Consider the following 21,917-nt stretch of genomic DNA (forward strand, 5'->3'; position numbering starts at 1 on the left):
CCAACCTAGCTGACACTCAAAATGTAATTTGTTGCTCTCTTACATTTGTGTTTATAAACTAGCTATTTTTGGCTAGCTATTTTTACCACAGTCTTGAAAATAGCCACTATGGGTATTGCAGAAGCAATTTAGGAGAAGTAAAAAGTTGAAGTCTAATACACAGTGATTATTAGGTTGCCGGACTGAGGGAGCCAAGTTTGGAATTTTGCAAGGACACCAGTTTATCCAAACCTCCTTCTGTCTGAATTATGACATCTTCAATGACCACAGTGAGTCAAGACCACATTATGAATGTAACTTGTGTTTGTGTGGTTGAATAACTGATTGGTTGGTGGACTGACTGATTGGGTAACTTCTCTTTTGTGTCTCTCTGGGAGAACGGGAACTTTCTGCCCCCTGGAGGCAAAATTGAGCACTGCACGTACACGCCAGCTTTTGTGTGTTGCAACTGTACGCATACTGATGGAAACACATTACATTTGAGAAAAAAAAAAAGTTTTACAGACGCAATAATTTGAGCATTTCCAGTCACAAGCACTCAAAATAATGCATTCTATGATTTTAATAAAATCTCACTGAAAAGTTATTTCTGCTGGTGATATTTACCAGATACCAACATGGCAGTTAAGGCATGCTCGCAGCCCTCACAGATCCTCTCCAAGAGCTCATTATATGACCCAGCATTGTCATTGCATAAAACCTGCTTTTATGACTGTTTTTTATTTATTCATTTTACAAATAATGAGGAAGGCTGCACAATAAAATGAATAACACACAATTGCCAAATGGTATCTACCTAGTTTACAAAAACAGCCACTGAGATACAGGGACATCACTGGGTTATACCATGCAACTGGAAGAGAGGACCTGCTGCTTCTCATGCAGAACTGAACCCTGACTGCACTGGAACGATTGGCAGTACACTCGCGAAAAGCCAATGAAACCCACCTATTGGAGATAACAGTTAAGATGCTCGTTGAACGTAATTCGTTTTTTGTTTCATTTATTATGTTATTATAAAGTTCATTGACATACTTAAACGATAAAAACATTCGCCCTGAGACACCTCCAAATATGGTGACTCGTAGCTTCAAAATGACTAGCGGAAACGGGAGTTTAATATCTATGGTTTAAACCGGGGTCACACTTCCTGTTTTGATTTCGCATCATGGCGGTGTCCATCCGAAGCATGTGGAGATTAAATAATAAAGCGTAAATTGTACATGTTATTCCAGAAGTGTAGTAAGAAAGCGAATCATATTACTTTTATTGCCTCTTCATTTTTTAAGAAATTAGCTACCTCTCGTAATATAGCTAATTTGGGATACCTACCTTCGCTGAGTTTAACTACTTAGCCGGTTTACTTTTATATGCCGGGTATCTGTGTAGCAAGTTACATGATTAATGTAGTGTTTTATTGAAAATCTTTCAGATAATTTAACGTAGAGATGAAGGGGAAAACGCGAGGCAAATGGAAAAGAAAAGGTGACACTGGTAAGCTGCAGAAGTACATGGTCTCAGTTGACGAATTTGTTCAACGTAAAGTTGGTGGTGGTGAAACTGAAGAGGATCATGGCAACAGGATCATCAAAAATAAGAGCCGAAAAGAGTTGCGCAAAGAAAAACGAAAATTAAAGAAGATTAAAAAGAAACATTATTATGAGGGGAACAAACAAATAAACATCTCAACTTCTAAAGACGATAACAGTGAAATTGCAACCACTGTCAAAAAAGATAAAAACAACACGGCGAAACACGATTCTAAAAAACCTCATAAAGCAACCCTCAATGAGAGTAAAATAAAGAATTCAAAGGAAACGGGGGGACAGACTTCTAAAGTAAAAAAGCAACCGAAGGAGACTGCGTCGACGCTTGGGGTGAATAAGAAGAAGAATAAATTGCAAGAACACAGAAAACAGGCACTTCTGGAAGCAAACGCTGCGGAGGACAAGGAAATTAAGAAATTAGAACGATATCTTGGCCTTAACAAGAGGAAAAACAAAAAGACTCTCCCTCAATCTTTTGCTGCAGATGGACTGGATTATATCCTTGGAGCACTGGATCCTGGATTGTCCGCATCTGGAATGTACGAGAGTGACGAGGAAATGGAGGTGGCAAACGCCAAGGATAAATTAAAGAAGCTAGAAGGCAGTGACTCTGAACTGTCGGACGACGCTGATGAGCAGGATGACAGCGCCGAAGATGTTAATGACGACATTGGCAGCGACAAAGATTCGGATGAAATGGATGTTATGACCGATGAGGAGGAAAACGATGAGGAAGACGCCAGCGCAGAGGAGGACAGTGCTGAAGCTTCTGAATGCGAAGACGAAGAACAAGTCAAGGAGGAACTAGGGGAAGACACTATGGAAGTGACTGACGAGGAAGAGGATACTTCAAGTCAAACGGTATACAAGATGTATTGAAGCTTTCCACATATAGGTAGCTCGTTAAAATATTAATTGTTTTCTGAATAGCATGCTAAAATGTGACGACGTGTATTCAACGTTTAGACCTCAGGTGCACCTGGAAAATATGTGCCTCCTCACCTCCGAGAAGCGGCTGATTGCAAACGACGGGCTGAGCTGGAGCGGCTCAAAAGGAGCATAAAAGGACTGGTGAATAGGTACCGTTTTAAACCTGATGACGCATGTCGATGCGTTTCATTAGTAACTACACAATATTAGACTAAGTTGCGTTATAATTATTATGGTATCATGTGAATAACATAGGTTTCTCATTTGTTATATAAGCCTAAGTAAAAATCCATACATAGTGTTATTTTATGAAATAGTGCACATACAATAGCTTTTTTGTAACCCAGCGTCCCCATTTTTACCCTAAACACAGGATGTATTCACCCGACAACAAGCCCCCAATAAAAAAGGAAAAGTTAACTTTGTGACTTTTGTCTGTGTTTGGCAGGCTAAGCGAACCAAACCTGGCTTCCATTAGCGGTCAGCTGGAGCAGCTGTACATGAACCACAGCAGAAAGGACATGAATGACACTCTGACAGAGGTGCTCCTGGCTGCCTGCGTCACGCCCGCTCTGATGCCTGATCGTCTGCTGATGGAGCACGTGCTGCTGGTCAGCGTTCTCCACCACGCCGTGGGGCTGGAGGTAAATGGTTGGCATTTATATAGCGCCTTTATCCAAAGCACTGTACAATTGATGCTTCTCATTCACCCATTCATACACACACTCACACACCGACGGCGATTGGCTGCCATGCAAGGCGCCGACCAGCTCGTCAGGAGCATTTGGGGGTTAGGTGTCTTGCTCAGGGACACTTCGGCACAGCCCGGGCGGGCGATCGAATCGGCAACCCACCGACTGCCAGACAGCTGCTCTTACTGCCTGAGCCATGTTGCCCCCAGATAGGCCTCGCCCCCCCTGCAGCTGGGTGAACAGATCCAAACATCTGCGTTAAGTGTCATTCATTCATTCATTGCTGCTGGTCAGCGTTCTGCACCATGCCGTGGGGCTGGAGGTAGGCCTCGCCCCCCCTGCAGCTGGCTGAACAGATCCAAACTGCTGCGTTAAGTGTCATTCATTCATTCATTCATTCCCGTGCATAACTTTCACAGATTACCTTTGCTTTATTTTTGTATAGATTTCTCAACACTCATCATTGGAAAATTTGTGAGGAAATTCAGTTGTATTATACATTTTAATTTGAAATATGAAAATAGACGTGTCCTCTGGAACTTCTGCTACTTCTGTGAAAGTATTAGAAAGTGGCATCTTGCAAAATTATACTAATATGAACTGAATTGCTGAAGGGAATGAAAATTGGGTAGGCTGAGTGAAGGATTTAAATCAATTTGAGAGAATGGGTGTGGGTTATGAAGGAGAATGGTCTTTTCACATCTTTCTCACACAACCCCAGGCAATTCAAAGGAAAGCAGCAATGACACAGGGGTCAGAGGATCTTTCTGTCTCTCTGTGTTTATGCGTTTAGTGAAAGAGAATAAATATCCTGTGTATGTTAACTGGGTCTTGTGTGTGAGGAGGTGTAAACATTAACCTGTGAGAGGTCGTTAGTCAGGAGATTGTTTAGTTAGTCATGATCTGTGTGCCTTATCTTCTGCTCAGTTCATTTATAGGGTAATACAGCTATCAATGAATGGCAAGCAGACCATACAGTGCTGGGCCTGGGTCTCAGACTATGAGTGCTGATCTAGGGTCAGTTTTGGCTTTTGGTTCCTGATGGTATGTACCAGGGAAACCTGGTCCTCCTCTTGTCTGACACGCTTTATGAATTAAAGCCCTGGACTACTGGGTTCTCTTTAAAACTGAAAAATGTACACAATACTGTTTATTCCCGTATTTGTTGGAATTGCCCGTTTTAACGATGTGCTTTTAAGCACATGTATTTTCTGTCCATAATTTGGCTGGTACAGTGCTATTGCATTGTAATACATTTGAGAATCATATCATAGTTATCCTTGTTATTTTGATGTGGATTATTATATAGAGGATATTTTGACCTCTCTAAACAGGTTTTCTTAAACTGTGTAAGACATGCATTATTTCTGCTGGCAGAGTACTGTCCTCTTTGTAATGCCATCGCCGGAATATTCTGCCTATGTTCTGGTATCGAGGCCTTATTTGCATGTTAATTTGAGCTCATTTCATCGTGCTGTCCTGCAGGTAGGCGCACATTTTTTGGAAACGGTGGTCCGGCGCTTTGAAGAGGTGTACCAGTCTGCGAGTGAGGGGAAGGAGTGTGATAACCTGGTGGCCATCGTGGCACACCTGTACAACTTCCACGTGGTGCACTCCCTGCTCATTTTCGACATCCTGAAGAAGCTGGCCGGCTCCTTCACAGAGAAGGACATCGAGCTCATCCTGTTTGTGCTGAAGAACGTGGGCTTTGCCCTGCGGAAGGACGACGCCGTGGCCCTGAAAGAGCTCATCTCTGAGGCCCAGCGCAAGGCCAGCAGCCTGGGGAACCAGTTCCAGGATCAAAACAGAGTACAGTACTACATATACTATATATGTGCACCAACAATTATTTCATGTCACTTAGATCACATTTCTTCCCTATTCTGACATTTGGTCTGAAAATCAGCTGAACCTCTTGGCCATGTCTGCATGTTTCATGCCCTTAATTGCGGTCACATGATTGGCTGATAAAATATTTCCATTAACAAGCTGGTGTACAGGTCTACCTAATGAAGTGGTCACTGAGTGTGTATATGTATACGTATGTGTGTGTTTAAAAATATTAATTGTATATCAGTGATGTTCACTGATGTTTCATCCCATGTACGTACATGCAAACATAATGTATGCCAGGGTATCGCACATTGTGTTATACAGGGCATTGCCCATTTAAACGCATTCTATCTAGTATTATCCTTATGGTGGTCATTGCTGGGAAGACGGGTGGGGTAGAGTATGTCTGTTCATAGGCTGTGTGTGTGTATGCACCATGTGAAGGTGCGCTTCATGCTGGAGACGATGCTGGCCCTGAAGAACAATGACATGAGGAAGATCCCCGGGTACGATCCCAAACTCGTGGAGAGACTGCGCAAGCTGCAGAGGAGTCTGGTAAGGGCCGCTCCCTCCCGCCTCTGTGCCTGCGTACACTCCACACTCAATTACGCTGATACGCCCGCCTCTTCTGTATTATTACCTGGGTTACAGCATTGGTGCTTCCCCTGTGTTTGAGAAGCTTAACTTCAGTTTGGAACCATTCACACTTTTAATTATACAGATCTGTCAAATGTGAACATGCGTAACACTTAAAGCACGTAAATGATTAGTGGTGTGATGGCAGTATGTACAGTATTTTAGGCTTGGTCTTTTAGCCATCCTTTAAGTAGTAACGCAGACTAGTTCCCAAGCAGAAGCATTCGTCTTGAGCATCTCGCATGTAGAATAGGGCTACACCACCAGAGGGCATCACACCACAAAACATACCACTGGAATGTGAGGATTAGATTGCCTTTTGCACTGTGTTCAAATTCTCTTCCAAGGCTAAAGGTGTGGAGCTAAATCCATTTGCAGGGCGGGACATATGAAACAAACAAACATAGAAGCGGAAATGTACAATGTACAATGAACATAGAAATGGTTTATTTGTCTCCATACCTAAAGCAAGTGCTGTGCCTTTGTCTTGCACTTCCCTAGCAGGTTGAGATCCGTCTCCACCCAACCTTCATTCGTCATTTTAATCAAGTTGGATAAGATAAGGGAGTTCAACTATAATAACCACCAACAATTGATATGATATGATAGTATAACAGAATCAGGTAGCAAACGGGTAATGAGCAATGCTGTGAGGTGTGAGGTGACCTGTGCTGAAATGGTGAAGGAGAGCTGGCTGAAGGCTGCTATTGCCCTGTTCTCAGGTCCACCAGAGCTCCAGTGGCAGCGACGTGAAGCTGCGCGTCTCGCTCCAGAACCTTCTAGCAGCGGATCAGGTCGGCCGCTGGTGGATCGTGGGGTCCTCCTGGAGCGGAGCCCCCATGATTGGTGACCACGGTAACAAAGAGCAGCAGGGTTCAGCCGGAGGACAGGTAAGGGCCCCCCCCCCCTTTCACCAGCATAGTTGGGTCTCTTTCACATCCTGTCAGCACAGATACCAAGAACCACATCCCTTTCTTTTTAAAACCAAGTTTAACAGGAGTTTTAGTGTGCTGCACAGCCCTGTTCCTGGAGATCTGCTGACCTGCATGTTTCCACTCCAACCATAACAAAGCACACCTCATTCAACAGGTAGAGATCTCAGTTCAGCACCTGCTTAGCAGAATCAGATGTGCTAAGACAAAGGGTTGTCAGGGACAAAAACCTACGGGATAGTAGATCTCCAGGAACAGCTTTGGGCAGCCGTGTTTGTGTGGTTAAGATAAATCGGCTGTGCAAGTTGTAAATGTTTTCAAAACGTTTTTAGCTGGTCCCATCTCCCCAGTCCCAGAGTTTAGGTCTTCATTTCCCTTTCTTGGTGCCATATTTATCCAAGCTGTTAGACTAAGCCTTAATCCTTAGAGCCCAGTATAGACCAAACTCTTGTGATGAGCTTTGCTTGCTAATTCTTCATTATCATTTCATTTCTCCCTTCTTTCTTTAGTTCAGTGCCAAGGTCATGGAGCTTGCCCGAAAGCAGAGGATGAACACTGACGTCAGAAGAAATATTTTCTGCGTTCTCATGACCAGTGAGGACTACCTGGATGCCTTTGAGAAACTCTTGAGGTATGAGTGCACCCTAACCTCTGCAGTGTGCTGGTTATGCCTAGATTGTGCCTACAAAGTGTGGAGTTCAGATTTTCAGGCAGTGATCCAGCGAGTTAATGCTTAATACGGGTAGATAATGGCTAAAATAATCCATAATTGGTTTGTAATGCATATAATTAATCTTTTGTATTTTGCTTTGTACTGATGCAGTGAAATGGGGGGAAAAATGCTTTTTGCTTTTTACTCATTTATGGAGACAGACCGGCCCTTTCTGGAAACACTTAGAGGGGGGTGATCTCATTATGACTGCATATTTTTCCTGTTTATTTATGCATAGATCATAGTCTGACTTAATGTAAATGATTAATGCTAATTTCCCCCCGGCCCCTTAAATCTCGCTGTGTCTCTGCAGGCTCGGCCTGAAAGACCAGCAGGAGAGGGAGATCGTCCACGTGATCCTGGGCTGCTGTCTGCAGGAGAAAAGCTTCAACGGCTTTTACGCTGTGCTGGGGGAGAAGTTCTGCTCTCACGACCGGCGCTTTCAGGTGCTCCAGCCATTACGGCTCTTCAAGACAGGGGTTTGCAGTCTGCTGCGATCTTTGCAGTAAAAACATTAGCAACACAACTACTGTTATGGGTATGAGACCTCTATCCTGGTAGAGTCAGCTCCAGAATTATTGGCACCCTTGTTGGAAATGAGGGGAAAAAAGGTCATTAAGAGCAAAGAGGAGGAAATATTATCCAGCTGCTGTGTGCTTTGTCCTTCAGCTCAAATAATAACATTCAGAAAGTGTTGCTGAAGGTTTGCCTGAGCATTTTTAGTCTCTTCACTGATGGCCTAAGTCGCGTCACGTAGGTTCAAAGGTAGCACTTCCTTTTCTGATTACAAAGCTGAGGACAAAGCCCACTGTGGTTAGGTTGACTGGTCACCGTGTGTGTGACTGAAGTCACAGGAAGGCCACTGCGGAGGAATCAGGCCTTCTCCCCGCATCTTGTGTGAGTTTCACACTGATTATCAAACAAAGGAGGGCAGACTCATTTCCTGCCTTCTCCAGGTGTCACTCTGTATCTGATATCATTCTTTCCTGTTCTGTCATTGTCCTGCTCAGATCATTTTCCTCAAGTGCTGTTTGCTTTTTCCCCACTAAATGATAGAAAGATTTAATTTAAAATGGCAATTATACTTTGGCTGTGAGATTTTATTCAGCTTGAACGCAGACTTTGTTTGCTTCATGTAGTGCTTGTCTTTTGTTACGGTGGTGGAAAAATGACTTTCTTGCTGATATCATGACAGTTCATTTTTCTTACTACTTTACTGAAGTCTGAACTGAAGAGGGCTCAGATACAGATTTGATTTGTTTGTGTACGTTAAGTGCTTATCCACTCTTACGGGACAAAAATGTTGTTTCTGAAATTTCTTACTGCTGCACGGATGTCTCGATGTGGTATGTGTTTTGAGCTGGGTGTAGTTTAGCCTCAGACCACAGGTTATGACCCAGGTGTTTGGCACCATGTCTGCCCCCAGATGACCTTTCAGTTCAGCCTGTGGGACAAGTTCAAGGACCTCTCCAGTCTGACCAGTGGGCCCTTCAGTAACCTGGTCCAGCTGGTTGTCCACCTCCTCCAGAAGAAGTCTCTGTCCCTCGCCATCCTCAAGGTCTGTTGCTCACAAAATGGCTGACGTCTGACAGTTGCCTTGGTTGGGTCAGCATTTGCCCTTTGACTTTCAAATGTACAATTTTACAAATTTACAGACTTACAAATGAACTTTGTGTTTTCAGAACTTGCAAACTGTGTAAAAACACTGTCCCTTTCAAACTAAAAATAATCATAATCATTTGTAATTTAGCTGAGACTTTTATCCAAACCAACCAACAGTTTGTTTCGACTAAGCAGGACCAAATTCCCCCCTGGAGCAATGCGGGGTCAAGGGCCTTGCAGAAGGGCCCAATAGCTGTGTGGATCTTATGGTCCCAGTCATGTACCTTAGCCACTAGGCTACAGGCTGCTGAACTATAATTTATTGTCGGCCAGATTTAAGTACAATCCATAACTATATGTAGGTGTATGAATAATGGAACCAGTTGCATTTTAGTGCTGTTCTTCTATTCTGTCATCTGTTCTTTCACACACTCTCCCAGGCAATCGAGTTTGGTGAGCTGGACAAGCCTAAAGTTCGTTTTTTACGTCAAGTGTTGACTAAACTTCTGAATGGCACTGATCCCGGAGAACTTGAAAGTATATTTGGGAGGTATGTGTACTAATTCTAATACGTATGCATTTTCCTTCTAGCGGTATTTGGCTATATTCATTCAGGTCTGTAATACCTACTTATTTATAGTTTCACAAGTTACAGAATTATTTACGTTTGTGTTTTTTAAAAGTGATTTATAAAAATAAAAAAAAGTTTTAGATTTCAATGTGACTGAATTATATGGCTCCACAGTGTGGTTAATTCTAGCCCTTCAGTTTTAGTCTCTCCAAATTCTTGTTGCATGTTGACAAATGTACCAACAATACAAGCAGTGTCTGGGCCTGTTTAAACTGTCATGTCAAAGGCCACAGAATCAATGTCAGTCATTGTGTTTGCCAGGATTTCGGGAATCCCTAAGCTGGGAATGCTGCGGGAAGGCTTGAAGCTGTTCATCAGTCACTTCCTGCTGAAGAACGCACAGTCGCTTGGGACAGCTGAGCAAGCGCGTCTCCTGAGGGAGAGGTCAGAGGTCGCCACCGCGGCCATGGAGGCCAAGGATGCCAAGCTCAAGCTGTAACCAACAGACTCCCAAAAACAGTCCCAGGACATCTCCGGAGCACATCAAACCGTCCTGAGTGAAAAGGGTCCGTTCGGATATGTTTCTTTCTGGCCTTGTGCTCCATGCTTGGAGTCACACAGCTGTACCATTTTCACAGGGTAGAAGAGCCACCCCAGGCATTCCTCAGACACAGGGCTGGATGTGTGTCAGCAACGTGTGCCAGACAGAATTTACTCAGACAAAGCTGACAGCAAGAGCCTTCTGCAGATCATGCTGCCTATCAAACGCTGGATTGATTACACTTACAGTGGTGCAGCTATAGTACATCAGTCCAAAATGAAAATTGATCTTTATTTCAGAGAAAACACCTTTAACTATAATTGAACAGATTAGGTCTTTGACAGTGGATTATGTGCTTATTCAATATGTGGACAAATGAGCATCATTGAAATGCCATGGGTTACTATCACAGTTTACCTTCACACGCAACAAACACATAAGTTATTGTAGGGATGTTAATGCATAATCTTCTGTTTTTGCTTAATTATATTATATTTTAACATATTTTACAAGGTGTATTACAAGTTATTTCTGAACAGTACCTCATGTTGTGTTCTTTCATGCAAACGATACTGTTGTTTTTAACAGTACAGAAGACAATGTAGGTACATTTTTCCTCACTGAATTCTGAGATATTCTGAGACCAGCATATGAAGTACCTTTTACTTTTACTCCGAATTGTTATTTTGTCTTTGATTTGTACCATTCTTATCCTTCTTGGGGGGGAAAACTACATTAAAAGAAAAATTTAAAGCCACAGTATTTTGTCTTTGTCTTCCCACAGTGATGGGTAATATCAGAACTGCTTTGTATTGATCATCTACAGAGGTTTTGTGTAGATAGTAAGTCAGCACAAAGTGCATCTGCTTTGTTTCCTCTGACCTATTGTAATGAGTTACAGTAAATTAAGGAAGCCCCCCTGTCTGTTTCTGTTGTAATCACTTGTGTTTGGGGTTGAAATGGCACTCCAAAGCAAACAGCCACCTCTTCCGCCCTGGTTCCATTGTGCACAGTATCAAATAGTTCCTGTTTGTTTTCTTTCTCTTGCTTCCCCTGTATTGACTGAGGGGAGGGAGAATGTGTGTTTGGCCCGTAATAAGCCCTTTCATGCCATTAGAGAGAAGTGAGTGAGGTACAAATGTAAAAGAATGTAAAAGTGTGGCCGTTTGTCAATGAGTGAAGAGCATGTGTAAATGTGGTGCAGTTCTTCAATAGTCCTTTAGGGGGCAGAGTGGAGCAGTGTCACTTTAGTGGTAAACCCGTTATTTGCGTGCTTAAAACATGCTTCCGTTTTTTTCTGGAAGGATGAAGGGGGAACTCAAACCACTACCATACTGTAAACTGGGAAAGTACAAATTACACTGGCACTTGAAATGATTGTACGTTAATTTATGACCGTTAAGTGTAACAGCCCTCTCCCGCAGACAGTTATTTTTCTATTTAATTTGTGAAGTTCAGTACTTTCCAGTACTTTCCAACCTTCCCCCCCAGGAATGACTGTACCTGACCTTATGAGAGACTTAGGTATATCAGGTATTTTTCAGTTTTGGAATATACATTAACATTTTAAAAGAATATGCAGCATATGCGGAATATGCTTTATGGCTAAATAATCTTCTTACCATCTCTAATTATAATCGGGGTGATGATTACCAATAATTCCAGTGAAATGCGATTTGATAATGTGCAGCTTATGCATGTGTGCACAGGGCTCCAGACCGATTAAGCTCTCTGGTTGGTCCTTGTTGACATCCAGCATGCATTGCATAGCAGAGTTGTGCCGTTACATTTGATGCCTAGGACTGGTAATTAACAACATCAACATAAATTAATCTGTCTCCTCATTCTTGAGGGCTAGAGCAGCAGTGCCGTGTGGATGTATTTGAAAGTTTAAAGTGAGTGCTTTTCTTTCATCTGTGACCATAATAAAATAATAACTATCAGGATATTGGTCTTCCATGCCCCTATTTTGTTGAGGAAGTCCTAAAGAATAATGAAATAGGATTTTTTATATTCATAATTAAATGGGACTCTGACAGCACTTTGTACTGTTTCACAGGTATAATTCTTAAATGCAGTTCTCTAATTTATTAAGGATAGAGTGATGGATTACATTTCTGTTAAAATGGATAAAATGTATGAGTCATTTTAAAGATTAAATTTTTATAATGCTTTTATAATGTACATTTATCATAACTGACTTGTTGGCATTTATGTTAAAATGCATAAAATGTCTGCTATGAGTCCTTTAAAAATTGCTTTGGTTCTGCCATTATCCAGCTATGTATACCTGCTGTCCCTGATCAGTTGGGCATAATTGATTTATCTTCATCTAGGTTCCCCGGCATTCCACTGCACTGGGCTCTCTCACCCCCAGTTGTTTTCAGTGGCAGATAAAGCCCTTGCCCTCCTGTAGTACTGTGTGCCGGGCATGTGAAGAGGGGGTGGCTGCAGGTGCCCGAACACTTTATCCTTTTGCCCCGAGTCCTCAATGTGCTCCTTTGCTTTTATAAAAAAGCAATATTTGTATTATTATTGCTGTCATTCATTTGCATTAAAGGTACAATAAGTAATTTTGGACTTCTAATAGTCAATAGAGGAATAGCAGCAACAAACACCTTCAAACCACAACACTGTTTATCTCTCCCCCTTCTCTGTAAATATGCTGACGTTAAAACGCCATTGGCTGTAGCAATTAGAACAGGATACAATGTTTTGGTACAGAGTGTCGGGCAGTCAACTGTATATTTTGAAATCCGAATTTAAGGACTATAAACACAGGCTGAGTCAACATGTCACTGAGCCTTTTTTCATGATCGAAAGGGATTTACAATGGTCTTGTAACAATGTTTTAACACGAAAATCTTTAATATATATATTTTTACAATGACTGGCCAGTGGTAGAACTGTTTTTCTAGGTTGGTGTGCCCTTTTCTCACTTTGAGCACCTGCACCTCTCAGGATCTCTGCAGGGCCTGTGGTTTGGTAAGCTGTCGCAGGTTTTCAGGGGACTGTACCAGCCCTGATATGCACAGGGGTCACAGTGCTGACTGCAGAGGCACAAATGGGGGAGAGAACGGCGATGTGAGTGAAGCCATTCATCTACATTTATTGTTTAGTGGAACGCGTGGCTCCAGTTTATCTCAGGCCGTCTCCAACAAACTGGCTGTAGTGTCATATAAAAAGTGAGCACTTTATTAGGTATTTATTAGACATTTTTTAGACTTAAGTATTCTGCTGCTGTAGCCTATCCGCTTAGAGGTTTGACGTGTTCAGAGATGCTCTTCTCAATACCACTGTTGTAATGCATGGTTTTTTGCGTTACTGTCGCCTTCCTGTCAGCTTCAACCAGTCTGGCCATTCTCCTCTGACCTCTCTCATTTACAATGCGTTTCTGCCCGCAGAACTGCTGCTCACTGGATGTTTTTTGTTTTTCCCACCATTTTATGCAAACTCTAGAGACTCTTGTGTGTGAAAATCCCAGGAGATTGGCAGTTTCTCAGATACTCAAACCACCTTGTCTGGCACCAATGGTCATTCCACGGTCACTTAGATCATATTTCTTCCCCATTCTGACATTAGGTCTGAAAAACAGCTCAACCTCTTGATCACGTCTACATGCTTTTATGCATTTAGTTGCTGCTGGTTAAATTCAGTGCTAAATTAAAATTTGCATTAACAAGCCGGTGTACAGGTCTACCTAATAAAGTGACCACTGAGTGTATATTCATACCCATAAGTCAAATAAAAATCTGTAAAATGAAGTCTTGCTCTTGTTTTCCAGTCTTATTTTCTGTGTACAGATTGATATTGCCCCCAGCGTGACCCTTTGACGGGTTATGGAAACGAGCCATAACTGACACCAGGCTGAGAGTGACCTCACCTCCTCTCCCCCACGAAAGGGCTCGGCCCCTGTTGACTCTGCGTCGCCCTCCAAAAACAGCCCTCCTTGTCTCTCGCTGGGAGGTGTTGATGAGTAGATAACGCGGGTCACTCTCTTTGTATTCCCACAGCTGGGCAAACTAACAGTTTGCTAAATTACACCTCAATCAATAACTGATACCCCTTAAGCTAACTGGCTGTGCAACATTGATACATTCCGCATAAGCTGAGTTTTCTGCTTTCAGTTGCACTGGAGAATTTCCTTGGCCTGATTGGATAATGGGGTCCCGCCAGTTTGAAATGAGTGAATAATGAAGTTAGCGCAGTTTATTTTTCTCATCACGTGTATGCATTACATTACACATAATCAATTCACATTGACCATGCCAGGTTGATGCCTCAGACTGTGTAATCAAAGTGAAATTGTGGATGTTGACTGTAGCTATTGGGTGAATGTTTGTGTGCTTATGTGAAAATCAAACTCTTTGATAAGGTAAAACATCAGACTAATGGTATATTGTGGTTGTTTTTGTAAGAACTACAAGTATATCCAGATACTTGCACAAGACAAAATCATTATTGTCATGGCCCCTAGAGTAAAATAAATGTGCAATTTTCTTGTATGTGAAAAATAATATATACTGTAAGTTGTCAGTTTTGCCATTAACAGTTGGAGGTTCAATTCTTATGATTGATATTGATGTTTGTCAATAGAAATGAATGCCTAAAATTAGTCTTGTACACATGAGTTCATCAGCATGGGCATGTTGTATAGGATCACTGCATATCCAAAAATTTTATCTATTTTATTAATGGAATAAATGTGAAAATAGGATGTTGCCTTGTGTTGTTTAGCTTTCTCTTCTGACAATATTCATCTTGTGCCAGGTTCAACACTTATCCTGAATGTTATGAAAAATAATGTAAAAACACTTTATCCAGTTTTCCTGTGGCTATAAGGCAATGAAATTGTAGCTAAGATTGAATATGGGACACGTTGGTATTTGTCTCAAATATGAATAAATAAAACTTTCATCTGAGTAAACCCCAGCCAGTGTCACATACACGTTACATACACTAATGAATTGTTATCCATGGCCCACAGCTAAAAAGAACGAGATGATTATATTTAAATTTGCTCTAATTGATCCTAGGTAGTGCTTCCTGGCAAAGGCCAAATAGATCATTGCTTTTATTGGCGAGATAAAACGGACTATTATTAATAAAGCCGGAAGCGACGTTTTTGCTATAGTTACCTCTATTACGTTGCAACTATGGCTAAAATCTATCTAGTCTGCTGAGGGAGGTATTGTCTTTTTTATTTGATAATGTTTTATATGTATAAGTTAAATAAGTGGCCTGCATCGTGGTTTGCACGGTATCATTAGTAGTAGGCCCTGGTCAAAAATATATATCAGTGTGCTATTAGAAGAAGTAATGCGACCTTGCGGAATGTCAAAACGCAACATGTGAAAATGAAAATATGTCTTACAATTAAACAACATATTAATTAAATAATTAGTTGTTAGTTATTTACAGATTTGCAGGTGTGCCGTAAACGAATTTCTCACGGTAAGGTGCCCTTTCATTGTGTCAAGGTTTTCCGTGTAAATAGTACAGCCAATGCAATCTGAGGCCTATCCCATAGATGTGACAAAAGGTACGCTCTGTAAAGTGAGGCTTCAAGCCTGCTTCATTTTACTAACCAAATTATACCTATAGACCCAAGCTGTACGAGAAAAATGGAAGTATATGATATAAATATTGATAAATATTAATATTATTACGACTACTAGCCTACTACTACTACTACTACTACTACTACTACTACTAATAATAATAATAATAATAATAATAATAATAATAATAATAATCGTCAGAAGAATAAGAAAACAGTAAACACAATTTCAAGACCAACCCATGATACATATTCAACAAAAGCTGATTCAGTTACACAAGAATACGTTTCTCTGAAAGAATTGTGAAGTATGTATTTCGCGATTTGATGTTTTTCGAGATAAATGGCTGGGCCGGTTTCAGACAGACGCAAAGCAATAGGCTACGCTTATGTTCAAGCGTAAGCGTAGGCCTACAGTGATTGATGTGGCACCTTTCAAAGGTTTATTAATATGAGCCCATTGCTGTTCTGGTGCGAAATGTTTCTGCAGTTTGCCTTCATACTTCTATTTGCTCTCCCACACATTTGCACAGATTCGATAGTGCTATTAACAGCAATTCCCAGGACCTGACCCGGTAAGCGAGGACGGAAGCTTCTGTAGATGAAAGAGATGAAATATCGATGTAAGGACCAACATTGCTATCTTCTACATGTTTCGGAATGGTGCTGATAGTGTTGTAGCGTCCGTTTTGATGAACAAATGCAAAGACCACGTAAGCTTTTGCAGGTTACATAATAAACAAAGCAACAGCAACAACAACAATAATAATAATAATAATAATAATAATAATAATAATAATAATAATAATATTAATAATAATATATGTTAGGGTATAATGTTGAATAATAATAATGTTATATTGAGTTCACGATGTAATGTCAATTATGTGCGTTATGTAGCCTACAGTTTAAACTTGTAAGGCATGTAAAATGAGAAACATTCACATATGCATATCTTTAATTTGTGATATGCTTAACAAGTTATGACATCAGTTTTAAATCTCTGAGATTGAACATTTTATAAAACAAATTTATTCTATATCATCTGCACCATGGGTAACGCTAAACAATAATTTAGCATGCATTTGTATAGCCATATTTATAAATACAATGTACAAAAATAAAGAGGATACATTTTTCCTGCACGTAAACCGTTTGTGATACAATTACAGATATGCAACAACCACACAAAGTTTCAAAAATAAAACTAAAATCGCAGTGGTTACCAAAGACCAATATTTCAAGTTTTAACTACCATTTGATTATAACATCTTATCAAAATATTCGCTTTTATGACGATGAACCATCACATAGAGAACATAATTGATTGCAATAGCCGTCTGTAGCCCGATTAAACACATTGACAGATTTAAAAACATGCAGTGTAACAGACTGACGTAAGTATGATTATGTCATTTTAAAGTGTGCCTGTTATTGTTACTTGATATTTGAGCTATTCTGCACAAAAGAAAATCTGACTATATTTAAACCTTTTTCATCCTTCCCCGGATGCCCGGGATGAAGAACTAAATACCTTTTTTTCAAATATCCACATTGAATTTGGCAGGTAGTTAATACATGCAACTTATTTTGTCAAAAGCACTGTTACTGTAAACGAATCATTGAAAAAATATGAAATGCGTCTTTTCTTCATCTTATCACCTTATTGTCTCACTGCTGTGGACTGATTTCACCGGTGTGATTTCGTTCGTCGTCCGATGAGCAATCTGAAGAGTTGTACAGGAAATTGTCCCCCTCTTCGTCGTCACTGTCTCTGAAGTCTCTTATTCTGCTGTTTTTGACAGAATCGATCTTCTGATAATCCTTTTGGTCCTGGCCGTCTGATTTATCCTGACTGTTTTTGTTGCTTTTCTGTTTTTCGGCCTCCTGTGCGGCTTGCTCTTTGGCCTTTTTACTTCTCTTCCACTTCATGCGTCTGTTTTGAAACCATATTTTCACCTACAAAATTGTGAAAACAACAGTATCGTAAGGACAACTCGCGTAAAGGAGAGAGGTTGCCTATAATTGGCTATGATCGTCAGGCGTAATGCTGCGTAATATTTATTTGTCACGCAAGCATATAATACTCATTTAATTTGGCAAATCTGTTTGTACATTACAAGCATACTACTTATAGTTCTTATTTCGCAAAAAACATGTCACATTTAGAAATAATTTAGTGGACACGAAAGAAGCCCTGTGGCTGCAGCGGGCACTGGAGAGCACACATTGTCTGCCATTGATATTGCAAGTGGCGGTGCAACGACAATGGAATGCACCAAATCTAAAAGTAGCCTATTGGGTCACATTAATTGACATTCCCTTTGTATTCTCTGTTGTAACACAAATGCTTAAACATAATGAAATTAATATAAGGTAATTAAACAATATCATTGAATGAAATCTATAAGCCAATGTTACCTGCGTTTCCGTTAGCATCAAAGAGGTGGCCACTTCAAATCTTTTCGGTCTTGACAGATATTTATTTAGCTTGAACTGATGTTCTAGTTCCAAGAGCTGCTGGCTTGTGAATGCAGTCCTTGGTCTCCGGCACTTCCCCAGTAAATTAGACTGCGCTTGAGCTGGATGAGACAAGAAAGGTCAATTTCATCAGATAATAATAATAATAATAATTATTATTATTATTATTACAATAATAAATAGTTTACCGTTCAAATATAGGCTACCGTTTACATGCATTACATGTATTTGCGTGGGCAATACACTTGCAGTCGCAAACACAGACCTTCAAACCAGGGCCTCTGTTACTGTATTACCTGGGATTATACATCCATTGAGCATGGTACTAGAACAGTAATCCCACACACAAAGAACAATGTATGAAAACATTTTTTTATACAGTAGCTATTCTACTATATGCATACTATATGCAGCATATGGAGGGGAAATAAAGGCTACAAGATCAAGATAACAAGTGTGCACACACAAAAGTCCACTGAGGCCACTTTCCCTTGAACGCTTTTCTGGCTCTGTTATGTCAAGAACTGCTACAGTTTTGCTGTTTCAAACCTGTTTAATTAAAGATTCGTAGAGATATCAACACATATTAATCAATCAACGGTGTGTGTTATTCTTGTTGCAATTAATAGCAACCTTGTTCAAGCAACCTTATTTCAAAAGTTTGCAATTGTATAAGAACTCAAGTAAGCCATAAGAAAATGAGGGAGGGTAATAAAAGAGCCCCCCGCTCAGACATGCTTAGTATTCAATGTAATTGTTAGTAGGTCCTTTGGTAACATTTCCATAGAACCCGATATTTGGAGAGACGAAAGGCTATTTGCCACCTCGTTTTGAACAAATCTGTTAAAGTGCAATGGAACAAAAAGCCAGTCTGTGGTGTGCAAACACTTGACCGGCTCGGATTTTCGCACTATTCTGTCACTTTCCCAGTGTCCATTATCTGTCTATTTAGTTCCTCCAAGGACATACATCATTCTGTCTCTCATTTTCTGAATGAAAGAACTGTATTTTTTCTCGGTGCAATGTAGAATCCATAACATTCCCGGCAGTATTAAATTGGAAAGCTATGAATGAGCTATAGAATTAGCTCTGGTATGCGTATTAATACCACCAATGTAATTACGAAGAAAATATATTAAATATATTAAAAGTGCAGAATTACACCCTTGCACATGATACATTCTGGAATCGCTCTGTTATCAGACATTAGTTGATATAGGCTCATATTTTTAGGTTTTAATCTCTTCAGTCTTAAATTAATAGTGTAGTTTATATACAGGAAAAGCAGCATACTCGTTGACTGATAGGAGTATAGGTTACCCTACACGATAAGGACATTTAAAGAACATAGTCAAGTTCGATAAGAAGTAGCCTTTTTCAAAATCAACAAGAACGATCCCATAAACCAGTTGCTGCAAGAACAAAAGTACAGTCCATCAGTAGTTAATGTTCACCACCGGACACAGGTAGTAGCTACAGTTGAGATTGAAATGTAACCGAGTTTTACTTACAGTTAAAATCAGGCATTTTCGGAAGCATCATTCCTGCTGTGGAGACACGGAGCCAGTGGTCAAGTTGAAAGGTTCCAGCAGTAAGTTTAATAGATTCGCTGGGATGGTGATGGTGGGAACCGTGAGGATAAGAGTAGGACAGGGCAGGGTGCTGACCCAGGGCAGCCGCCGAGTAAGTGTACATCGGATGGCCGTATAGAGCTTGAGGGGGTATGCCCGCGGTGCTCTGAGGGTGTAATCCGACCATGCCGGAGTGCGGACTGTTCAGGAAACCAGGTTTAGGAATCAAACCACACGAAGAAATCCTCGGCGGAGACGGGGTTTCTGTTCTCAAGGAATCTGTGCTAGTGTTCAACTCAGAGGCTGGTGCACTTCCGGACGATGAAAGCGAAGAGGAGGATAAAGAGGTTACTAGTGCCAAAGGCGAGGTTTGCACTTTCGGCGGATCAACGGCTAGAAGCGCATCAATGCGAAAATTTTTGGATTTTTCCATCTGGCCTACAATCCCCTGTGCTCGGAGAAGTCGAACTGTGATGTCTTTAAACAGTGTCAGTGTCTGGCAAATCCACTTCTTAAACTTGTGCTCCTGGCTAAATTCTGAGCAGCGGAACTATGCTTGTCACTTGAAGCTTTCTTAGCAAGAGGATTGGTTCTGCGTATTTGCCCGGACGTTGTCCAATTGGTCAATCTCTGGCCTGTTTATAGTCAGTGTTGTGGCTACTTTGCATACCTTTTCCTGAATGGTCTATCCCACCTTGATCTAACGGCAAGTCTTGTCCTTTAGCTATAAATTCCAGCTATATGCTGTTTTATCCCGTTGTTATTATATTCAGAATAAAATGCGCGACTTGAAAACATCGAATGGCTAGGATGTCGTAGCAGAATCTAGATTTTGCCGATTAGGCTCCATATAAATGCATAAAATAAGCGATGACGAGTTCCGTTTTCGCAAAATTTTAAGCGCAGTGACGTCATTGTTCGCAAGGATTATTAGGCCTATTATTTGGCATTTTTAAGTGAAAAGGTCATTTGAAGTAAATAAAAAATAATTGCTGTTTAAGGGCTCATACTGACCATTGACTGAAAAACAGCATCTTCCTGTGGGTTGTTGTTGTTGTTGTTCTCGTAGAGGTTGCCAATCATGGATGGAAATTCCATTATGGGCCTACTTTCAAAAAACAAACCATGAATAAGCAATAACTTAATATATGCTAATATGCTATTTTCAAGTAATTGCTGCACTTGAACGGAAAAAGAAATCGCAGATGATTTGCTGAGTAATATAATGTTTGCTTTCACTGCATAGTTTTGTATCCCATATTGTGACTATTCTAAAATGATAATTCTCTAGTATATTTATTTATTTATTTATTTATTTATTTATTTATTTATTTATTTATTTATTTATTTATTTATTTATTTATTTATTCATGTATTTATTGTAATACAACAACATAAATAATTGTTTAGTGAATGCTCAAATCGAGCTAACCCAGAATCAACCGGACTGTGTTACAACGCCCGCGTAGCGGTGGTTATTTCAGTTATTATGTCGATTTGTTTTTGTAGCCTGTACGTCCGACTGGGGGCCCGAATGTTCTGTGAAAAATTAAGTGCAATTTGTGGGAAGAATTAGCTACATAGAAACGATCATTCAGCAAAGTACTTTAAACACATCATATATTAATTCCAGTTGGGCATAATTAAGATTATTATTAAACACGCCGAAACGTATTCTGCTAACCGAGGCTGTATCCGTGTGGCGGTGTTCAAAAGGTAGGCTTGTTTTCCCCATCTGAACCAGAAATGAACTTCTTGAGATCAGTAACTCACTACTATATCCCAAATTTACTATGGCCTCGTGTTCAGAAGAACTGATGTTGTTATCTCTTCACGATAGGCTTCTGTAAGTAATTTTTCATTGGCCGCGTTAGAAATATCCACCACCTGTGCACTCGTGAAAATCATTCGGTTATCCTTATTTGACACATTACTGCTTTGTCTTTAGGCTACTGAATTCCACTGACCCTCGAGTTCACATTCTTAGACTTTCTGAGGGGAGTGACTAAGCAGTGTTTAACACATTTAACCATTTGTTGTGACATATTTCCGTCAGTCGTATATGATCACTCCAAGAAAGTCAAAGCCTAGTTGTTTCAGTCAGACTTCTATACGTTTGTGATATTTACTTTTGATAATTTCTTACAAACGTACATTTCCGCAATGATTCAGTTTACTTTGCAGCTACATGTGTTGCGACGTGCGGGTATAGACTGTGCACTAAAATAATGAATTTATCACGTGTATATCAGAAAGGGGACTACATGTCTAAACTTTTTAGAATGCAATAGTAGAATGCAATGCTGTAA

General features: G+C 40.5%; 2 protein-coding genes across 2 annotated transcripts; one reads left to right on the top strand and one right to left on the bottom strand.

Annotated features, from left to right (window-relative positions):
* Positions 1-1,165: 1,165 nt before the first annotated feature.
* nom1 (nucleolar protein with MIF4G domain 1) lies at positions 1,166-10,753 on the top strand. Its single transcript, XM_061238785.1, has 11 exons — positions 1,166-2,408; positions 2,514-2,626; positions 2,926-3,121; positions 4,655-4,978; positions 5,447-5,557; positions 6,361-6,528; positions 7,080-7,201; positions 7,596-7,728; positions 8,709-8,840; positions 9,325-9,434; positions 9,777-10,753. Exons 1-11 carry the CDS (start codon positions 1,449-1,451, stop codon positions 9,952-9,954), a joined length of 2,547 nt encoding a protein of 848 aa, XP_061094769.1. The 5' UTR covers positions 1,166-1,448; the 3' UTR covers positions 9,955-10,753.
* A 6,324-nt stretch (positions 10,754-17,077) lies between these two features.
* On the bottom strand, positions 17,078-20,041 carry mnx1 (motor neuron and pancreas homeobox 1). The gene is made up of 3 exons (XM_061240880.1): positions 19,549-20,041; positions 17,978-18,138; positions 17,078-17,515 (listed from the first exon to the last, which is right to left on the bottom strand). Exons 1-3 carry the CDS (start codon positions 20,039-20,041, stop codon positions 17,228-17,230), a joined length of 942 nt encoding a protein of 313 aa, XP_061096864.1. The 3' UTR covers positions 17,078-17,227.
* Between the last annotated feature and the right edge of the window lie 1,876 nt (positions 20,042-21,917).

This window comes from Conger conger, chromosome 4 (genome assembly GCF_963514075.1).
Source record: "Conger conger chromosome 4, fConCon1.1, whole genome shotgun sequence".
NCBI classification, from domain to species: domain Eukaryota; kingdom Metazoa; phylum Chordata; class Actinopteri; order Anguilliformes; family Congridae; genus Conger; species Conger conger.

Excerpts from the sequence above, each read along its gene's own strand:
- nom1 (XM_061238785.1), top strand. The coding sequence starts at position 1,449 with ATGAAGGGGAAAACGCGAGGCAAATGGAAAAGAAAAGGTGACACTGGT. Across the intron at positions 4,979-5,446 it reads AGTTCCAGGATCAAAACAGA|GTGCGCTTCATGCTGGAGAC; the intron begins GTACAGTACTAC and ends CACCATGTGAAG. Across the intron at positions 8,841-9,324 it reads TGTCCCTCGCCATCCTCAAG|GCAATCGAGTTTGGTGAGCT; the intron begins GTCTGTTGCTCA and ends ACACTCTCCCAG.
- mnx1 (XM_061240880.1), bottom strand. The coding sequence starts at position 20,041 with ATGGAAAAATCCAAAAATTTTCGCATTGATGCGCTTCTAGCCGTTGAT. Across the intron at positions 18,139-19,548 it reads GAAAATGCCTGATTTTAACT|CTCAAGCGCAGTCTAATTTA; the intron begins GTAAGTAAAACT and ends TGTCTCATCCAG. Across the intron at positions 17,516-17,977 it reads TGATGCTAACGGAAACGCAG|GTGAAAATATGGTTTCAAAA; the intron begins GTAACATTGGCT and ends ACAATTTTGTAG.